This window comes from Heptranchias perlo, chromosome 25 (assembly GCF_035084215.1).
Source record: "Heptranchias perlo isolate sHepPer1 chromosome 25, sHepPer1.hap1, whole genome shotgun sequence".
Classification (NCBI taxonomy): Eukaryota; Metazoa; Chordata; class Chondrichthyes; order Hexanchiformes; family Hexanchidae; genus Heptranchias; species Heptranchias perlo.
In genome coordinates this window covers 25,037,194-25,055,216 of record NC_090349.1, presented here as the reverse complement: position 1 = coordinate 25,055,216, position 18,023 = coordinate 25,037,194, and the positions used below count along the sequence as shown (strand labels likewise).

The 18,023-nt window shown below is 37.6% G+C and overlaps 1 protein-coding gene across 7 annotated transcripts in view; it reads right to left on the bottom strand.

Annotated features, from left to right (window-relative positions):
* The window catches only part of clip1a (CAP-GLY domain containing linker protein 1a), a 153,539-nt gene that overhangs the window by 67,022 nt on the left and 68,494 nt on the right, over positions 1 to 18,023 (bottom strand). For 5 of the 7 annotated variants that reach the window (XM_068005770.1, XM_068005775.1, XM_068005774.1 and 2 more), the window contains exons 9-16: positions 16,221 to 16,325; positions 10,435 to 11,379; positions 6,617 to 6,733; positions 5,813 to 5,870; positions 4,227 to 4,310; positions 2,494 to 2,650; positions 1,861 to 2,026; positions 975 to 1,190 (exon numbers count right to left, since the gene is read on the bottom strand). In XM_068005770.1, the coding sequence (XP_067861871.1) occupies positions 975 to 1,190; positions 1,861 to 2,026; positions 2,494 to 2,650; positions 4,227 to 4,310; positions 5,813 to 5,870; positions 6,617 to 6,733; positions 10,435 to 11,379; positions 16,221 to 16,325 (1,848 nt within the window). The remainder of the gene's footprint in view (positions 1 to 974; positions 1,191 to 1,860; positions 2,027 to 2,493; positions 2,651 to 4,226; positions 4,311 to 5,812; positions 5,871 to 6,616; positions 6,734 to 10,434; positions 11,380 to 16,220; positions 16,326 to 18,023) is intronic. The other 2 variants (XM_068005776.1, XM_068005773.1) reach the window with 2 other exon arrangements.

Genomic DNA, 18,023 nt, shown 5'->3' with positions numbered 1-18,023 from the left:
ACTTAGCTAACAGTCTCTTATGTGGGACCTTATCAAATGCCTTCTGGAAGTCCATATAAATAACATCCATTGACATTCCCCTGTCCACTACTTTAGTCACCTCTTCAAAAAATTCAATCAGGTTTGTCAGGCACGACCTACCTTTCACAAATCCATGCTGGCTCTCTCTGATTAACTGAAAATTCTCGGAGTGTTCAGTCACCCTATCCTTAATTATGGACTCCAGCAATTTCCCCACAACAGATGTAGGCTAACTGGTCTATAATTCCCCGGTTTCCCTCTCTCTCCTTTCTTAAAAAGCAGAGTGACATGTGCAATTTTCCAATCTAGAGGGACAGTTCCTGAATTTAGGGAACTTTGAAAGATTATAGTTAGGGCATCTGCAATCTGCTCACCTACTTCCTTTAAAACCCTGGGATGGAAACCATCTGGTCCTGGGGATTTGTCACTCTATAGTGCTATTATTTTCTTCATTACTGTTGCTTTACTTATGTTAATTTTATCAAGTCCCTGTCCCCGATTCAATATTAGTTTTCTTGGGATTTCCAGCATGCTATCCTCTTTTTCTACTGTAAATACTGATGCAAAGTAATTATTCAACATGTCCGCCATTTCCCCATTGTCAATGACATATCCCCACTTTCAGTTTTTAAGGGGCCAACACTGCTCCTGACCACCCTCTTTTTCCTAATATAACTATAAAAGTTCTTTGTAAAAGATCTCAAATCAGAAAATACACCACCACAAAATTTAAACTAAAAAACAGATTTTTAAAAAAAAAAATAAAGAGCCTAGCAACATCTTGGATTCAGACAATTAGACAATAAATTACATCATATAAAGTTCTTTAACAAACTCTGGGCTCTCCGCATCATAAAGTAAATGGTTAAACTCCTCTTTCATTGCAAAATATGTAGGCTTTGAAAATGCAATGCTGTCTATGAACTACCCAAATTTAATAGTTGCAAAAATACCTGGACCTGTTCCACTTGCTTCTTCAGTTCTTCCACCAGTTTTTCACTTGCATTATTCTTTTCCTGAGAGCTCTTTAGTGTTTGTTTGGTTTCCTGTAGGTCCTGCTTGAGCTCTTTCACTACGGTACCATTGTTGGCATTTATTTCTGAAAGGACCTTCTCATGACTGCTTTGCAGCTCCTTATTGCGCATGCTGTGCTTTGCCACCTGCTTTTGCTGTGGGAACCAACAAACAATTAGAACAGTCCTTGCAACTCTCATCCTCACAAACTGTAGCAAAACACCACAGTATAAACTCAGACACCTAAAATGTGTATATAACTTTCCTAAATAAATATGTATGGCAATGCAGCTTAAAAAAATATGAACTCGCAGAGCAATGGGATATATTTTTAAAGTAAAAATGCAGTACATAAGGAAATTAAGATGCCATTTCTGCAAATGATGAAGTGTAAGACTTTAAAATCAGGGAACAGATTGCCAGTATGCTCTGTTTCTTTCATACATTTGTCTGATTATTTACATCTGAAATAATTTCTGATATTTATAATGCTGTACATGAGGTCAAATATTAACCAGCACAAAAGATTCCACCTTCAAATTAATCATTAATTCCAAGTATTGAGACATCCTTTATTTACTCAAGAAATTTGAACTATCAATTTAAAATGTAATTATACAATAACTGCATGAAATATTAATTGATAAGGTTCTGTGAGTAAAATCATTAAAGTAATAAAATTAGTTAACTTACATTTTTATGAGTAGACATTTAAAATGCTGCACAGACAGTACTTTCCTTTTCAGAAGGGGTTCTAATTTTTTGGGAAACATTCAAGCTTATTCAAAGCCAGTACCAAAAGACCGCCTTAAAAGTTGTTCATACCAGGTCTGTCATGTTTTCCAGTAATGCTTTCAGCTCAGTCTGGTGTTTCTGTAGCTCCTCCTGCAGGGTATGTTCTGTTTTACGTGTGACTTGCTCCAAACTTTCCTGTAAACAGGCAATCTTTTCATTGGATTGACGATGCAGAGCTTGTAGTTCATCCTGCTTCCTAAAGACAAAAAAACAAAGCTTTTATTTGCTTAATCTACAATTAGCTATGTAGAGTAGCAAACAAAATGTCTAAAAGGGACAGAAAACCCATAAAAATAATGAAATAATAACAAATCCACATATATGCAACCCTAACATTAGGAAAATTGTTCTTAAGTCCCAATGTTGTCCCTCATATTGTTGGTCTTGTTATGTACAACTCTACTTATGCACTTTTTATCCATAGGAACCTACATTTTGTCCAATGTAACAGGATTCCATTGTACTCTGTTTTCTCTTCTAGACACTAAAAGGTAGATTTATAAAGTTTTACTGATATACGAACTAGCTTCTAAACAATTTCACAGACAATTTTTATTTTGCTGACATGGCAAGTTGAGAATAAATAATTTGCTCAGCATCAATAAACATTACAGTTCATATTAAGCACATGCAAACCATCACACTCAAATTTCAGCAAGGTACCTTTCTTTCTCTTTCAGCTCTTCATTCATCTTTGTGAGCTGAGCAGAGTTATCCCCAGAAGACTTCATCATCTCGGAGATGGTGTTCTCAAGTTTGCATTTATCCTCGGCTAGTTGTTCAGCCTTTTCCTCCTCATCTTTCATTTTTCTCTCCACAGCTGATGAAAGCAGAATCCACCATACAGAATAATGTAAATAGCAACATGTGCAATGCGTAAAAGATGTTGGACAAAAAGTTCTAAAAATCTTTCAAATACCAAAATATCTCAAGAAAGGCTCACAAGTTTACAAATATTTCTGGAAATTAAAAGGGCAGATTTTCAAAAGTGTTACACTTGTTCATGCTGGTACCAAACATTAGTGATAAAACACAGGTTAGTACTTATTAGCCATGTGTAAATGCCCATTTTACACCATTATTAAACATTTGAGTAGTTTTGGTATAGTGCAAAATCTGTGAGTGTAGGAAGTTGAATTAATATTTATCCACTGTGATTTAATTTTATTAATAATTTATTCAATTTGAAAGTCTGTCCCTTTAATTTAATTCAATTGAGGATTTAATAGCAATCATGGACTTTGGAGGAGGAGATCGTGCCTAAAATAAACCTCCTGTACTTCTTTGAGGATGTTACAGATCAAATAGATAATAGAACTTTATACAGTACAGTTTATTTTGACTTTCAGAAAGCTTTTGACAAAGTCCCACAGGAAAGGCTCAACTTCTGCGATGTTCTCCTTGGTAGCCTCGCTGCTTCTACAAACTACAGCTCGCTCAGAATGCCACAACCCACACTCGGTCCCATATTATTGTCACCTTGGTCCTTGCTAAGTTCCTCTAGCTCCCTGTGCCCTTATGAATTAATAAATTCCCCTGCTTGCTTTATCCCACTCTATCTCAGTGATCTCTTCCAGCCATACAACCTACATACACTGTCTGGCTTTTCTGACACTGCCTTATTCCCTGGTAGCCACTGTAAGTCACTATGCTTCTAACCTCTGGACCTCCCTCCACCTTACCATCTCCTTTCCTGTTTTCAAAAGCATCCTAAACATGCCTCCCCTCTGAATATTTCCATTTCCTTTCTCGCTCCTCCTCAGAGCTTATTTTTGTCTTCTGCCCTGTAATGTGCTCAGAGATCTGCCAGTCTTCTTTGCCAAAGAAAACAAAGATGAAGGGAGACGAATAACGTTAAGATGCGGCCAATGTCAGGTCACCTAATAGTACCACCCATAGCACGGTGGACTGTTGAGAGGCTTCACGTTGAAATCTCAGCATCAACTGACAGTCAGGTTGGCTGATTGAACACCCCAATTTAGTGTAGGAGTAATCATTTAGACATATGGGTAAGTTTCACAGGCACTCAATTGGGATGCTGGAGGGAGCACTCCAAATAGCTGCAAATTTGATCTGGGGAAATGGAAACATAACATGCCTCTCAAAAGGTTCTACCTGTTAAAATGATATAAGATCACGGGCTGATGGTAGTGAATGATTTTCACTTTCCCCAGCACAAAGATAGATTTAATTAGTGGCTTTTTGTGTGTGTAAATAAACTCTATCTCTATACAATTCTATGTCTGAAAAGCTCATGAAACAGAAGCGATTGACAATCCAGCCTAATGTTTAAGCAATTGAATACCTAAATTCAGAGCAGAGATACAAACTTTACATGAGAAACATTACTCATCGGAAATTAAACTTAGCTTTAGTGTACTTCACAAATTACTTACCAGAAAGCTGAGATTTTAGCTCCACTAACTCGGAAGAAAGTGAAGTATTTCGGTCCTCTTTCATATTGAGTTTTGCAAGTGTTTCTAAGTATGAAAACGGAACATTAAGAAAATATTTTAATACCCATAAGGTCACATGATAAAATTTTCAAACACATTTTTAAATACTAGTTTTGCCCAAAAGTATAAGGAATAACCATTACCCTTTCAAAAGCATCCAACAATATCTGTAAACAACATCAGATTTCCACCAATCAAGATGGTCACTCACGCTAGAGGACGGTTCCTTGGATGCTGGTACCTCATTCAACTGACCATCTTCATGTGAGAGACAGAATCATAGCTAAACCTGATCCTGATGCCCACACATTCCAGCATGTGGTCATTAGACAGTGATCAGCAACTGGAATCCTATCTATTTTCTGCTCCCCAGCATAGGATCACAGAAACATGCAATACGACTTATAAAGTCTGGGTCATTGTTTTTCTCCACGAAAGCTACAAAGTCCAATCCTACTTTTCTGCTCACTCCCCATACCATTTAAATACTCCTCCTTTTCAAGCCACTATCTAATTACCTTTTAAAAGAATTTATGGACTCTACTTCAACAATAATTTATAGCACAGAATTCCACATTTTCATCAGCCCCTGTGTAAATATTTTTTTTCTAACCACCCCTTGAATTCTTTTTGTGTGTGCCTTCTTGTTACTGTCTCACTGACCATAGGAAATAACTTGATCACAGCCCATCATAATCCTCTATTAAGTAACTCCTTCTCAGCTCTTGTGAAAAAGTCCTAATTTCTCAAGACTCTCTTAATAACTGTAACTGCTTGTCCTTGGTAACATCCTAGTGAATCTACGCTGCACCTTTTCTATTGCTTTTATATCTTTCCTATAATGGGGTGTCCAAAAGCGCAAACAATATTCCAACAGCAGCCGAACTAAGGTCTTGGAAAGTTCAACATTACCTCCTTGTTTTTGCATTCTATACCTCTACATACAACTGAAGGATGCCATTTTCACTTTTGTGGCCTTATCTTCTCATGCTGTCATCCCTTAATGGCCTATGTAATGGCACAGCAAGGTCCCTTGACTCTTCTACTCTTACCATTAAAATCTTACCATAATTGGTGCATTTCCTTAACCTATTCTTACTTCCAAAACATATTTCACTTTTTTTTTAATATCTTGAACTGCATTTCATTTACCACCTACCTGCTCATCCTGCAAGCCTACGTTGACCTGCAGTCTTTCACAATCTTCATCACAATTTGCCATACCCCCCAATCTGGTGTCATCAGCAAATTTTGGTGGTGTTCCCTTAACTCCCAAGTCCAAATATTATGTATATAGTAAGAACAGCCTCAACACAGACCCCTGTGGAAAGCCATTTACCACATCTTTCCAGTCTGAGAAATTTCCTTTTAACCCCAACTGTTCACTTGCTGCCTTTCAACCATCTATTTTTCCATGTGGCCACATTCCCTTTGATTGCATGCACCATTACCTTTTCCATTAACCATACAAATTCAATCAGGGAAGCCCTTTACAATTTTTTTTCTTTTAAACAAGTTTAATTTACCTTGTATAGTCTGCTGAAGTTTCTGCTGTGTCTCTGATGTGTTGTCAAACTTTTCTTTCTGAAAGTGAGCAAACCACATATTAAAAAAGCTTTCAAAACTCATTCCCAGGCCAATAGATTAATGGCACTCCCTCATTGCTCAAGATTATAGAAGGGATTTTAAAAACCAGAAATTACTACAGTGTAAAATTTATTGCATACAGTAATACATAAAATAAGCATGTTGTGATAATGATAAATAAGTTTTGATAACCTTTATTTCTATTTATTAATATCAATGAACCACAAAGTAGGTTCAAATTTCACTCAACCTGAAGTTACAGAGCCAGGGAGTCTTATTTTCATGTATCTTGACAACATACTTTCTCTAATGAGTTAGTGCTCAAATTGAAATATTGTTCTACTACTTTTCATTTACAACATGCATTATATTGTATATGTAGTTGTAGGAATTTTGAAAATCAAGCTCAAATTTTACTCAAGAAATTTACCATCGTAAAACATCATTCTCAAACACTGGTAAACAATGATACAAAACAATAATTATACTACAGGAACTAACTTGTAGATGATGGCAACTCTCTGCGCATCCTCAATAAACGTGACCATCACTAGCAACTAACAAATACTGATTAAGAGAACAATTATTTGACAAGAAACTAACAGGTGAGGTTTTTCAGCCGACAACTATTCATATTGGAGAAGGTTAACAGAAAAAAATGGCACCTACCTTATGTGCAATGTCTCATTCCTGCCTCAAACAGACTTTTTGAAACAGAAGACGAAGTGCAATGAGCCACTTACCATGGATTGCAATTGCTGCTCCAAAGTTTGCTTATCCTGGCTCACTACAGCCAAGCTTTGTGCCAGATTAGCAACTGACTGATCTCGTTCCTCAAGCTGTTTGGTCAAATCAGTAACCTAATAACAAGCATGCAAATTCATTGGAAAAATAAAAGTGAAAGGGATGAATGTGCTGAAACAGCAGAAATCAAGAATAAACTCAAAAGTGATCAAATACAAATTTAAAGCTGCAATATACAAAATAATTGATTGAAGTTTTAGTACCAAGTCTAATTTGAGTTGTTCGAACAAGACAGAAATACAGACCAAATGTGAAAGACAAGAATTCAAACATACATGTTTATATACAAGTTTACCTATGAATATATTGAACTGTTCCAAATGATTTATCATTTATTGGAAATTTCAGTTTCTCAGGCTCTGCAGCATCAGTAACAACTCAGGCAGGTTGGTTAGATTCTACACAACAATTCAAGAATTCAAGGAAGTGGTAACAGGGCACTTAGAAAATTTTTTTTGTTTGTTCATGGGATGTGGGCGTCACTGGCAAGGCCAGCATTTATTGCCCATCCCTAATTGCCCTTGAGAAAGTGGTGAGCCGCCTTCTTAAACCGCTGCAGTCCGTAAGGTGAAGGTTCGCCCACATCATATGATTAGGCAGAGTCAACATGGTTTTATGAAAGGGAAATCGTGTTTGGCAAATTTATTAGAGTTTTTTGAGGATGTAACTAGCAGTGTAGATAAAGGGGAACTAGTGGATGTAGTACATTTGGATTTTCAAAAGGCGTGCCACATAAAAGGTTGTTACGCAACATAAGGGCTCATGGGGTTGGGGGTAACATATAAGCATGGATAGAGGATTGATTAACAGACAGAAAACAGAGAGTAGACATAACCTGATCATTTTCAGGTTGGCAGGCTGTAACTAGTGGGATACTGCAAGGATCGGTGCTTGGGCCCTCAGCTGTTTACAATCTATATTAATGACTTGGGTGAAGGGACAGAGTGTAGTGTGTGTGCAAGTTTGCTGATGAGACAAAGCTAGGTGGAAAAGTAAACTGTGAGGAGTCTGCAAAGAGATAAAGACAGGTTAAGTAAGTGGGCAAGAAGGTGGCAGATGGAGTATAAATGTGGGGAAATGTGAGGTAATTCATTTTGGTAGGAAGAATAGAAAAACAGAATAATTTTTAAATGGTGAGGAACTATTAAATGTTGGTGTCCAGAGAGACTTGGGTGGCCTGGTACAAGAAATACAGAAAGTTAGCATGCACATACAGCAAGCAATTAGGAAGGCAAGTGGCATGTTGGCCTTTATTGCAAGGAGGTTGGAGTACAAGAGTAAGGAAGTCTTACTACAATTGTACAGGGCTTTGTAGGGCTGTACTGCATACAGTTTTGGTCTCCTTATCTAAGGAAGGATATACTTGCCTTAGAGGCGGTGCAACGAAGGTTCACTAGGTTAATTCCTGGGATGAGAGGGTTGTCCTATGAGGAGAGATTGAGTAGAATGGGCCTATCCTCTCTGGAGTTTAGAAGAATGAGAGGGAATCTCATTGAAACATGTAAGATTCTGAGGGGGTTGACAGGGTAGAGGTTGAGAGGTTGTTTCCCCTGGCTAGAGAGTCTAGAACTAGAGGGCATAGTTGTAGGACAAGGGATCAGCTATTTAAGACTGAGATGAGGAGGCATTTCTTCACTCAGAAGGTTGTGAATCTTTGGAATTCTGTACCCCAGAGGGCTGTGGATGCTGAGTTGTTGAGTATATTCAAGGCTGGGACAGATACATTTTTGGACTCCAGGGGAATCAAGGGATATGGGGATTGGGCGGGAAAGTGGAGTTGAGGTTGAAGATCAGCCATGATCTGGCTGAATGGCAGAGCAGGCTTGAGGAGCCATATGGCCTATTCCTAATTCTATTTCTTATGTTCTAATATAAGATGGTCAACGTAAAGAAAGTAAGAAATTCTAAATAAATGTTCAAGACTGTTTTCTTGGAATCTTGCTGTTTTTATAAAATATTAAACTGTTTTTTTTTACTGAAGGTCAAACACAATGTTTATTTTGAATAGCACAGCTTTAATTTAGCAGCAAAAACTAACATAAATGTAACCACAAGTAGAAATTTGTGTTTTCATATTAATCAAAATCAACAAAATGAAAGTGTGGATAAATCAAGAAATTACAGTCAAACATATGGCATGAAACAATTTGGCAATGAAGAGAGTCACACATCGCACAAGTGGATCCATTATATTTTACCCCATTATTAAAATTGTCACCTCACGCCTTCCAAAATGAAGACTGAAATAATTCTAAATCTATATTCTAATGAACTATACTATGCTCTAGTCAGAAGAATTGGATGGTGTTACTCAAATATTAACTGACAGAACAATCTCATTGAAAATAAATTAGACAAGTAATTAGCAGTTCTGCTGTTGAGCTAATATGGGCAGGATACAGTAGTTTAGTTCTTTTTCAATAAAGAACTACAAAACAGACACTGAAATTTTTAGTATAGTTTGTATAAGACTATGGATTCAATAATATACATTTAGTATCTTTCACAATGGTGTACTGATATGTAACTGGGTGCATATTTAACAAGAAAGTAGTTTACGGGAATTATCTTTGGATCATGTTTTGAATAACAAGAGTTCAAATTCAAAATGTATACAGATACGCGAAAATTGCCGTAACTAAAGGAAGCAAATTTTCAAAAATGTGTAATAGTGGCTATGCATTTTTATGTGTCCATATTGTAGTAATGTAATTGTTGAGAATGTTGAAATTGCTCACATTTAGCATATCTACACATGCAAAACTCTCAGCTATCTAAATAAGCAGACAGTTATGTAGGAAAGAGCAGTTTCTAAATGCATTGAGATGACAAGTAATTTTTTTTTTTTTTTACAGGCACATGAACATAGGCAGATTCTATTTAAAAAAAAATTTTAACACCAGTAACAAACTTATAACTCTCTGCAAGTACACATACACTCGTTTAGCAGAGACACACACTCTCCGCATTGGAATATTGTATTACAATTACAATGTTTAACATAATATTCCTTTACAAAAAAAAAGGTAGATGGCACAGCCTACCTAAGAGCAATTTTTGGGAATACAGAAAGACTTTGTGGAATATCATTTCTACACTATCCTTATACTGGACAAAAGTGCACTGATTCTGACTCTCAATTTCAATGCCAACCATACTTGTTACACATGATAACCAGGGACTGTAGAAACATGTGGATATTATTTTGTTCTTGAAAACATTTGAGAATTCATTGTTCTATTATTTTTTCACAGAAATTCCTCAATTTAACAGCCTTAAAATAAAAATGACAAAGTTGACCTCTTGCAATTTCATGCCCAACTGAAGTCAGAGACTAAATTGTCAAAAATGTCTGTTCCCATAGACAAAATGAGGATTAAATCCACTCACAGAAAAGAAAAAATATCTGGACTCTTTTAAAGTCATGGATATGTGTTGCAAAAACCGGAAAGCTTTATCGTGATTTTGGATTAAAAGTTAATGAATCAAACTAAAAAGGTCAGCATTTGTATTATGCCTTTACTGTTAAAGGTAATGTACATTTATAGTTTTTATTTGTACGAAAATGTCTTGCAAATTTCACAAAATGAATTCTAAAAATGTAACCAAAAAACTTACCACAGATCTCTATTACCCTGATAATTAATTTTATGGATGCTTTTTGATTAAAAAAAGATAATTTAAATAAACCAAAACAAAACCTGAAAAGGGGATAAAAATGGTGGTAAAATAAAATGATGGAAAAAGAGGTACAAACCTTGCTACCTTCAGAAAGTTTTAAAGATTCACTGATTTTCAGTTGTGACTCAGCTACCACAAGCTTCTCTTCAAGTCTTTTGATTTCCTCTTTACCTTGTGCCTCAGCTTCTTGCAGCAATTCATATCCCATCACCTTCTGTTCAGCTGCTGTCACTTTAGATGTTAGGGCCTCTACAGTTTGTGCCTGTTCATTGCTCTTAGCCTGCAATACTTGCAGTTCCTTTACCTTCAGCTTAGTCTCCTGTAGGTTTGTCAAGGTCTCTTCCATCTCTACCAGGTGTTGATTTGTAGCAGATTCCAGTTGAGACTTCAGAATTTCTATATCTTTCTCCTTCTCCGCAGTGACTGCTAATAGTCGAGATTTTAGTTCTTCAGTCTCTTTTCGATAGGCAGACTTTTCAAAATCTTGCTTAATTTTAATATTCTCAAGTTCCATTTGATGCTCTGCTTTAAGCTTTTCAAAGGTACTTTTCAGCTCTAGAAGCTCTGTAGTTTGGGCATCTGCTCCTTTACTGAAAGAAAACTTGAGTTCTTCCATGGCTTGCTGATGAGATTCAATTGCAGACTCCAGCTTACATTTCCACAGACTAATAACCTCTGAGTTTTCAATATTGGCTTGATCCAATTTGGACTTAAGTGTCTCATTCTCCTTCGATATCTTTTCACTGGTAGCCTGCAGTTGTTGAAGTTCCCTTTGGTGGGCTTTTTGTGAGGTTTCAAGTTTTTCTTTCAAGGTATTAAGTTCATTTTGATGTTCTTTACTCATTGTTGCAAGTTTATCTCGCATACAGTTGATTTCTTCCAATAGAGGTGAGGCACTGTCCACACCAGCTGAACCGTCAGTGCTCTCGAGTCTATGTCGAAGCTCGGAAACCTCCTTTGTGCGTGACACAAGATCCCTTTCCAGCTCCATAATCCGAGACTTCTCTGATACTGTGGCCACCTATAGTGCATTTCCCCCCACCAAGGAAATACAAATATATCAAAGTGAAATATACTGACATATATATATTTTCATACTTCATTACAATTAACACATTTAATTTTATAATTGTTGAGATCATTTAATTCCCAATATACCTAATATCTCCAAGCAAAATACTGCAATACCAACGTTCAATGGCCTAACTAACAATTTAAAGGTTCACATAGACCAACTGCATATTTAACTAACAAGTATAGCTCTTTCAGTTTTGATGCAGAATATATATTAATAATTGCGTAATTCCTCCAGTGGCCGAGTGGGAAAGGAATCATGTTGTGTGGCTCAGCCATACAGACCAGCAAAGTCCCAGATTCAATTCCTTGTCCATGGTACTAGGTAATATCAGCTGGGGTAGTGGTGAAGGCACATCAAATCGACACAGTATGCCTAGATTAGAGCGAAAAGTCAGCGTGGGCCCCCACTCAATCACTGTGCAGTGAAACCTGCCAGAAAGTGTGGAGTGCTGACAGGATTAGGTTTAGCTGTGATACCCTTTACTTTGAATAGGCTGCTGACACTCACTATCTGGACCCATACATAAATAATGGCCACCCAGAGGGTTGCAACTGCCCATGCAACTGTACCCTGGCATGCATCACCAGCCCCAGAAAAAGGGGGGAGGGGGAAGAAAAATATTGTGTATTTACTTTCTTCACAATTGTACCACAGAGCCAGTTACATGAAAAATCATGCCCTAAGTAGTAAACCAAAGCCACGTACATGCAGCAAAGAGTCCAAAGAAATGCAACAGCTGGATTGTTTGCTGCACCATGTGACAAGAACTTTTCTTATAAACATGTAAGACTAATAAAAAATTAATTTTGTTCCCAGTCTTTGCTGAATTGGCTGATCTTAGCAGCAGCAATGAGCAGGCAAAAATTGGTCTCGTTCCTCTGGACTGGGACAGGGTTAAAAAAAAATATCAGCCTAAGTTCCTGCTCTGATCACTGTCCAGTTACTCCTGCTGGAAAGCTGAAATATGTGGACATACGGTGAGGAAAGAACCAGGCTTGGCTGTGATGCCTTCCATGGTATAATAGTTCGGCGACACTCCAGGCATGTAGATGATGAATGGTCACTTGGACAAAGTGGAACTGTACCCCAGTGACAGTCAGTGCCTTCAGAAGAGATGGGGAAAATAAAAGCAAATTTTGATACATTATGTCTGCTGGTTTGTTGTGTAAAATTCCATCAAATAAAATTTCCACTATGATCAACTGTTTATAGTAATTAAAAGGTGGATCATCAGGGTTTCATGTAGAAAATAGAAACTCCTAAATACTACATAAACAAATTGATATGTTATCTGTATTCATCACAATGACAGACTGAATCAATCACAATCTTTTTAATGTCAATATAGTTACAAACATAAGGAAGCACAGAAAGAGAAGCGCTATTTGGTACATTCAAACTGTTCCTTGCACACACCAGGTACAATCTGCTCTATCAAATGCTCCACCGAACCCCTTTCTCTTAAGATACTGTAAATTTCCCCCCCCCACCCACCCCTTGCCCACCAAAGTCAAGCTAAACTCCACAATAATCTTTATTATAATCCTCAACCTTGCTCCAAAACAGATGTTCAGCCAGCTTTTAAAAGGAGTTAATTGGCACAATATTAACTGTTTTGTATGAAAGTCTATTTCAAATATATTTAATACTGTTGGGGGGAAATTCCTTCTAATTTCAAGACATACTTGAGGCATTTTTTTTTAATGCTCTTCCAGCCTACATTCACAGTTTAAATTAAAATAACCTGCTTGCATTCACAATCATTCCTTTCAGCATTTCAAAAATTTGGATGACATGTCCACTATATCCTCTTTTCTCTCCTGAAGACAAGTTTATTCAGGATCTCTTCACAGCTTGGAGCCTGAAGTCCTGGCCAATATTCATCCCTCAACCAACACCTCAAAACAGATTATCTGGTCATTATCACATTGCTGTTTGTGGGACCTTGCTGTGCGCAAGTTGACAGCCGCGTTTCCTACTTTACAACAGTGACTGCACTTCATTGGCTGTGAAGCGCTTTGGGACGAACTGAGGACATGAAAGGTGATTTATAAATGCAAGTCTTTAAGCCTTTCTTTCTTGAAGTCCCATAATAATCCATTACTATTTTCCGAACCCTCACTAATTGGTCAATGTTAAAAACTGAAGAGTTAAATACTATAACCTTCGAAAGCCCTTTATTTCAAGATCACTCTGTTTAAACTCAGAGCCTAAAACCATTTAAAAGAATGTGGCAGAATCAGTCACATTGTGTATGAAGATGTTTGATATATTGGATTGCAATCAGAATTTCCATCTTGAATAGAATCTATGGCAACAATGCAGCATTAATAAAATTGAAAAATAGAGATTAGAGAGAAATTGTAGTTAACTATTTTAAAATATTAATTTACAACTCTATTAATCGTGAATGCTGCTTCAATGATAAGTAAAACACTAGTTCATTTTCTAGGTATCATGTAAGGCAAATTATTTATGAAGTAGCATTTACAATGTTAGTGCTTTACACTACTGCACTGTGAACAGGTCCACATTGTCATTATCAAACATGAGCTCAAAATTGATTACATGCCAAACTTTGCATGGATTTTTAAAGCAATTAAACATTTTTTAGTTATCATTGCACAAATATTTCTTAAAACATTTAGCTACATGATGCAATAACGAGAAGTGGATTCATGGCCAACAACAGTATACAGAAGGGTAACTGCACAACCATGTCCTGGATTTTCTTTGAAAAAGTATGACTATAGGTGTACATACATTGCATGCTTTTTCTTTACTTTCAGAGAAATTAATATTGTAAAGCTCTTCTACGGACCCAAGACAGCATCTATTTAAGTGGCAAAACAGTGTGCATCACTGTGGCTTGTGGGTTCCTGCTCTCAGCCATCTTGTTGCGCAATAACATAAAGCAAAAACATGAGCGCAAAGAAATGTAAATAGAAGGAACAATCATCAGTCGGTAACTCCTAATGGCCAGTTCAAAGGAACAACAACATGAATTTATATAGTGCCTTTAACATGGTAAAATGTCCCAAGGCACTTCATAGGAGCGTAATCAGACAAAAATTGACACTGAGCCAAAGGAGGAGCTATTAGAAAAGGCGACCAAAAGCTTGGGCAAAGAGGTAGGTTCTATGGAGCGCCTTAGACGGGGAGAGAGAGGTAGAAAGGCTGAGAGGTTTAGGGAGGGAATTCCAGAGCTTAGGGCCTAAACAGCTAAAGGCACGGCCACCAATAGTGGGATGAAGGAAGTGGGGGACGCACAAGAGGCCAGAGTTGGAGGAACGCAGAGATCTCAGAGTGTTGTAGGCTAAAGTAGGTTACAGAGATAGGGAGGAGTGAGGCCATGGAGGGATTTGAATACAAGGATGAGAATTTTAAATTCGAGGTATGATGGACTGGGAGCAAATGTAGGTGAGCGATCACAGGGGTGATGGGTGAACGGTACTTGGTGCAAGTTAAGATATGGGCGGCAGAGTTTTGGATGAGCTCAAGTTTACATACGATCAAAATGGGAGGCCAGCCAGGAAAACACTGCAATAGTCGAGTCTGGAGGTAACAAAAGCATGGATGAGAGTTTCAGCAGCAGATGGGCTGAGGCAGTGGCAGAGACAGGTGGTGTTACGGAGGTGGAAGTAGGCGGTCTTGGTGATGGAGAGGATATGGGGTTGGAAGCCCAGCTCAGGGTCAAATAGGACACGAGGTTGCGAACAGTCTGAGACGGTGGCCTGGGAGGAAGTGAACAGAGTTTGTGGCAGGACACTGCAGAAAGATTGGAATTAGGGTCACCCACCTCATTCTGCTGCAGCTGGTGCATGGCCTGGGGAGACCAGTGAAAATGGTAAGAAAATAACCAAGGAGAAAAAAGCAGCTCATCAAAAAAAACTTGAGTGTAACGATGCATCTCCAGATCAATCTGGTCTAAAAACAGAGCAACCATGCTAGTCAATGCAAGGTAGCATGTGCACTCCATGGTTCCTCAAATGTTGCAACTGGATCATATCTTCATGAAATAGATTTCCTCTAGGACTTATGGGGAAAGAAGATTTCTCTGAAAATAAATCTGGTACTTCAAAAAGAATGGAGCATATGAAGAGTTACATACTTGCAATAAATGTATTTACCTGTACAGTTACCTTTGTCTTTAAATTAAAAATAAAATTAATTTTAATCAAAAACGCACATTTAATATTTTCTAGACACAACTAACCATGTAGGTGGCCTAGTGGCACAGCACACTGGCACATTAACATACTGCACCATACAGTGGTAGAATCTGTGTTTACACCCACAACCGCCCACAACAGTGACTTCCTATTTTCAGCTAGATCTTCAGGAAGATGCTGTGTGGAGGCGCTTTCCTTGAGCGAGTGTGGGAAAAGTTTGCCTGGGCATCTCTCACACAGTTCCCATCAGCTGGTGATACAGCATCATTAGAAGTAGTCTGCGAACAGATTGCCTGCTTGCCCACTCAATCAAGGCAGGGAGCACAGAGTAAGGAGATCTCAACTAATAAAATACCAGAAACGCAAAGATTTCTTTAAAAATTAATGGTTTGGTCATTCAACACTTTGGGATGAGATTATGCCAAAATTTCATTCTAAAATACACCTGAAGCTACTAAAAAAAAGAAACTATGTAAATTCTCCTTAGTGCATTGGTAGACTTTTTTGCAGTGGGAACCATTACTATAATAAAGTTAATCATATCTACTAATAACCAGTTTTGGGTACATGCTGAAACTGAATGGAGTTCATTGAAACAGTGAAATCCATTACCCTAGTGTCTTCTAACTCCCTCTGGAGCTTTTCAGCTTTGGTCTTTTCAAAGAGCAGGCTCTGTTCAAGCTCCTTAATGCGGGCATGCTCCAGTTTGGTCTGCGTCTGTTAGTAAAAAGGGAGAGGAAGAGAACACACCAGTGCCACCATCACATGCCAGCACGACAGGAGGGAGCCACATGCAGGCTTATCCACCAGCACCTTCTGCCTTTTATAACAGTTAGGAAAGCAATGGGTAAATTGGACACAGGAACAGGATGGAAGAAAACAGAAATGTTTAATGGAAAATGGTATCAAAGGTATGCACAGGAAAGGATAAATGGGGAACAATTAAAGGGAAACACAGTTTTAAAAAGGCAGATTCAAAAGTTTCATGCAGTAAGTATACAGTTTTTTTTTTAATATCGGCATAGTTCAAATCAGAACAGTTAATACTTAAATTTTAGTTTAATACTGTAAACCCCTTTGTTGCTTTTGAATGTTTGAAACATAATTGGTTTAACTAAACAGAAACAGGATTTGCAATTACAGCTATAGGCAAAACATCTTAAGAGTAGATCAAAGCAAAGCAAGAAATCCTTTACACTGTTTTCCTTGATACTTTTTATAACAATTAATAATTTTGCATGTAATTTAGTTATGATCTCATTTACAATAGAATTCAAAGAATATTTCTCTTTGCATTTTTTCTGGTTGCACAAAGGAGGGTCTTCAATGCACTTGGGTTGAGTTGGTCATTCATGCATATAATTGAGAAAATTTAAACAACTGACATGCCTCCTCGTGAGATCTATATGAAGTCAAATTGTTTTTTTTCAATAACGAGCAACGGGAAGGGAAGTGAGAGGGTTGTGGATGTGGTTGCTTAAAGAAGATCTTGTGAAGAACTTCAATTTATAAAATCTTTCTTTTAACAGTTCAGTTGTCACACACTCAGGTTGCTGCCCAAAGCCAAACTTCAAAGGACACCAATAATACAAAGATGGCAAAAAAAAACTCCGAGCTGCTAAAACAGCAGATACAACCACTTTCTTCAAACCATTCTTTCTAATAAGGCAATGATGCTACAGCAACAAAATAAAGCTACTTTGCACATCTCTAAAGGAACAAAAATAGCGGCTCGTGGAAAGGTTACAAGTGAGTGCTCGAGCAGCTAGCTGAACCTCTGAGTCAGAAGGCCTTGCTAGGCCAACCTAAGGACCTTCTGGACAACTGATGTTCTGCTGATTCACACATTTGAATTTTGAGCCAGGAAATAATGGTTTGACTATAAGTTAGAGTACCATTCCACAAGGGAGGGGATGATACAAAAGTAACAGTAATAGCAAGTGCCCACATTTTCAAAGGGACAAACAGATACGATGGCTCTTTCAGCATCAAAGAAAAGGAAGTGTAAACTGAAAATGTACCCTTGTTCAAAGTCAACCAACTTGGTCTTTATATATGATGCCTTACCCTCAGCCAATTTTGAGGACAACAGAAATTCTGCTATGGCGTATAACTCAGTTTACGTCAGATTATACTGGAAACTAATATCTTCAGCCACTATATGCAAAATTGGGCACATACTTCTTTGTTCAACCTACTTTATGCACATACCCTACATGCGGTATGACTAATTTATAATGCTGATTTGATGGCTCAGAATAATCTGCTGAGTCCCTAAACCATAAATGCATTTTCCAAGAGAATGCAATCTTCTAAATACTCTGTTGGCAGCACAATGTTGACACAAATGAACGGCAACACTTTTCCTGATCAGTACCAAGGTGCTAATCAAGGGGTTAATCTTTGGTTTGGTGA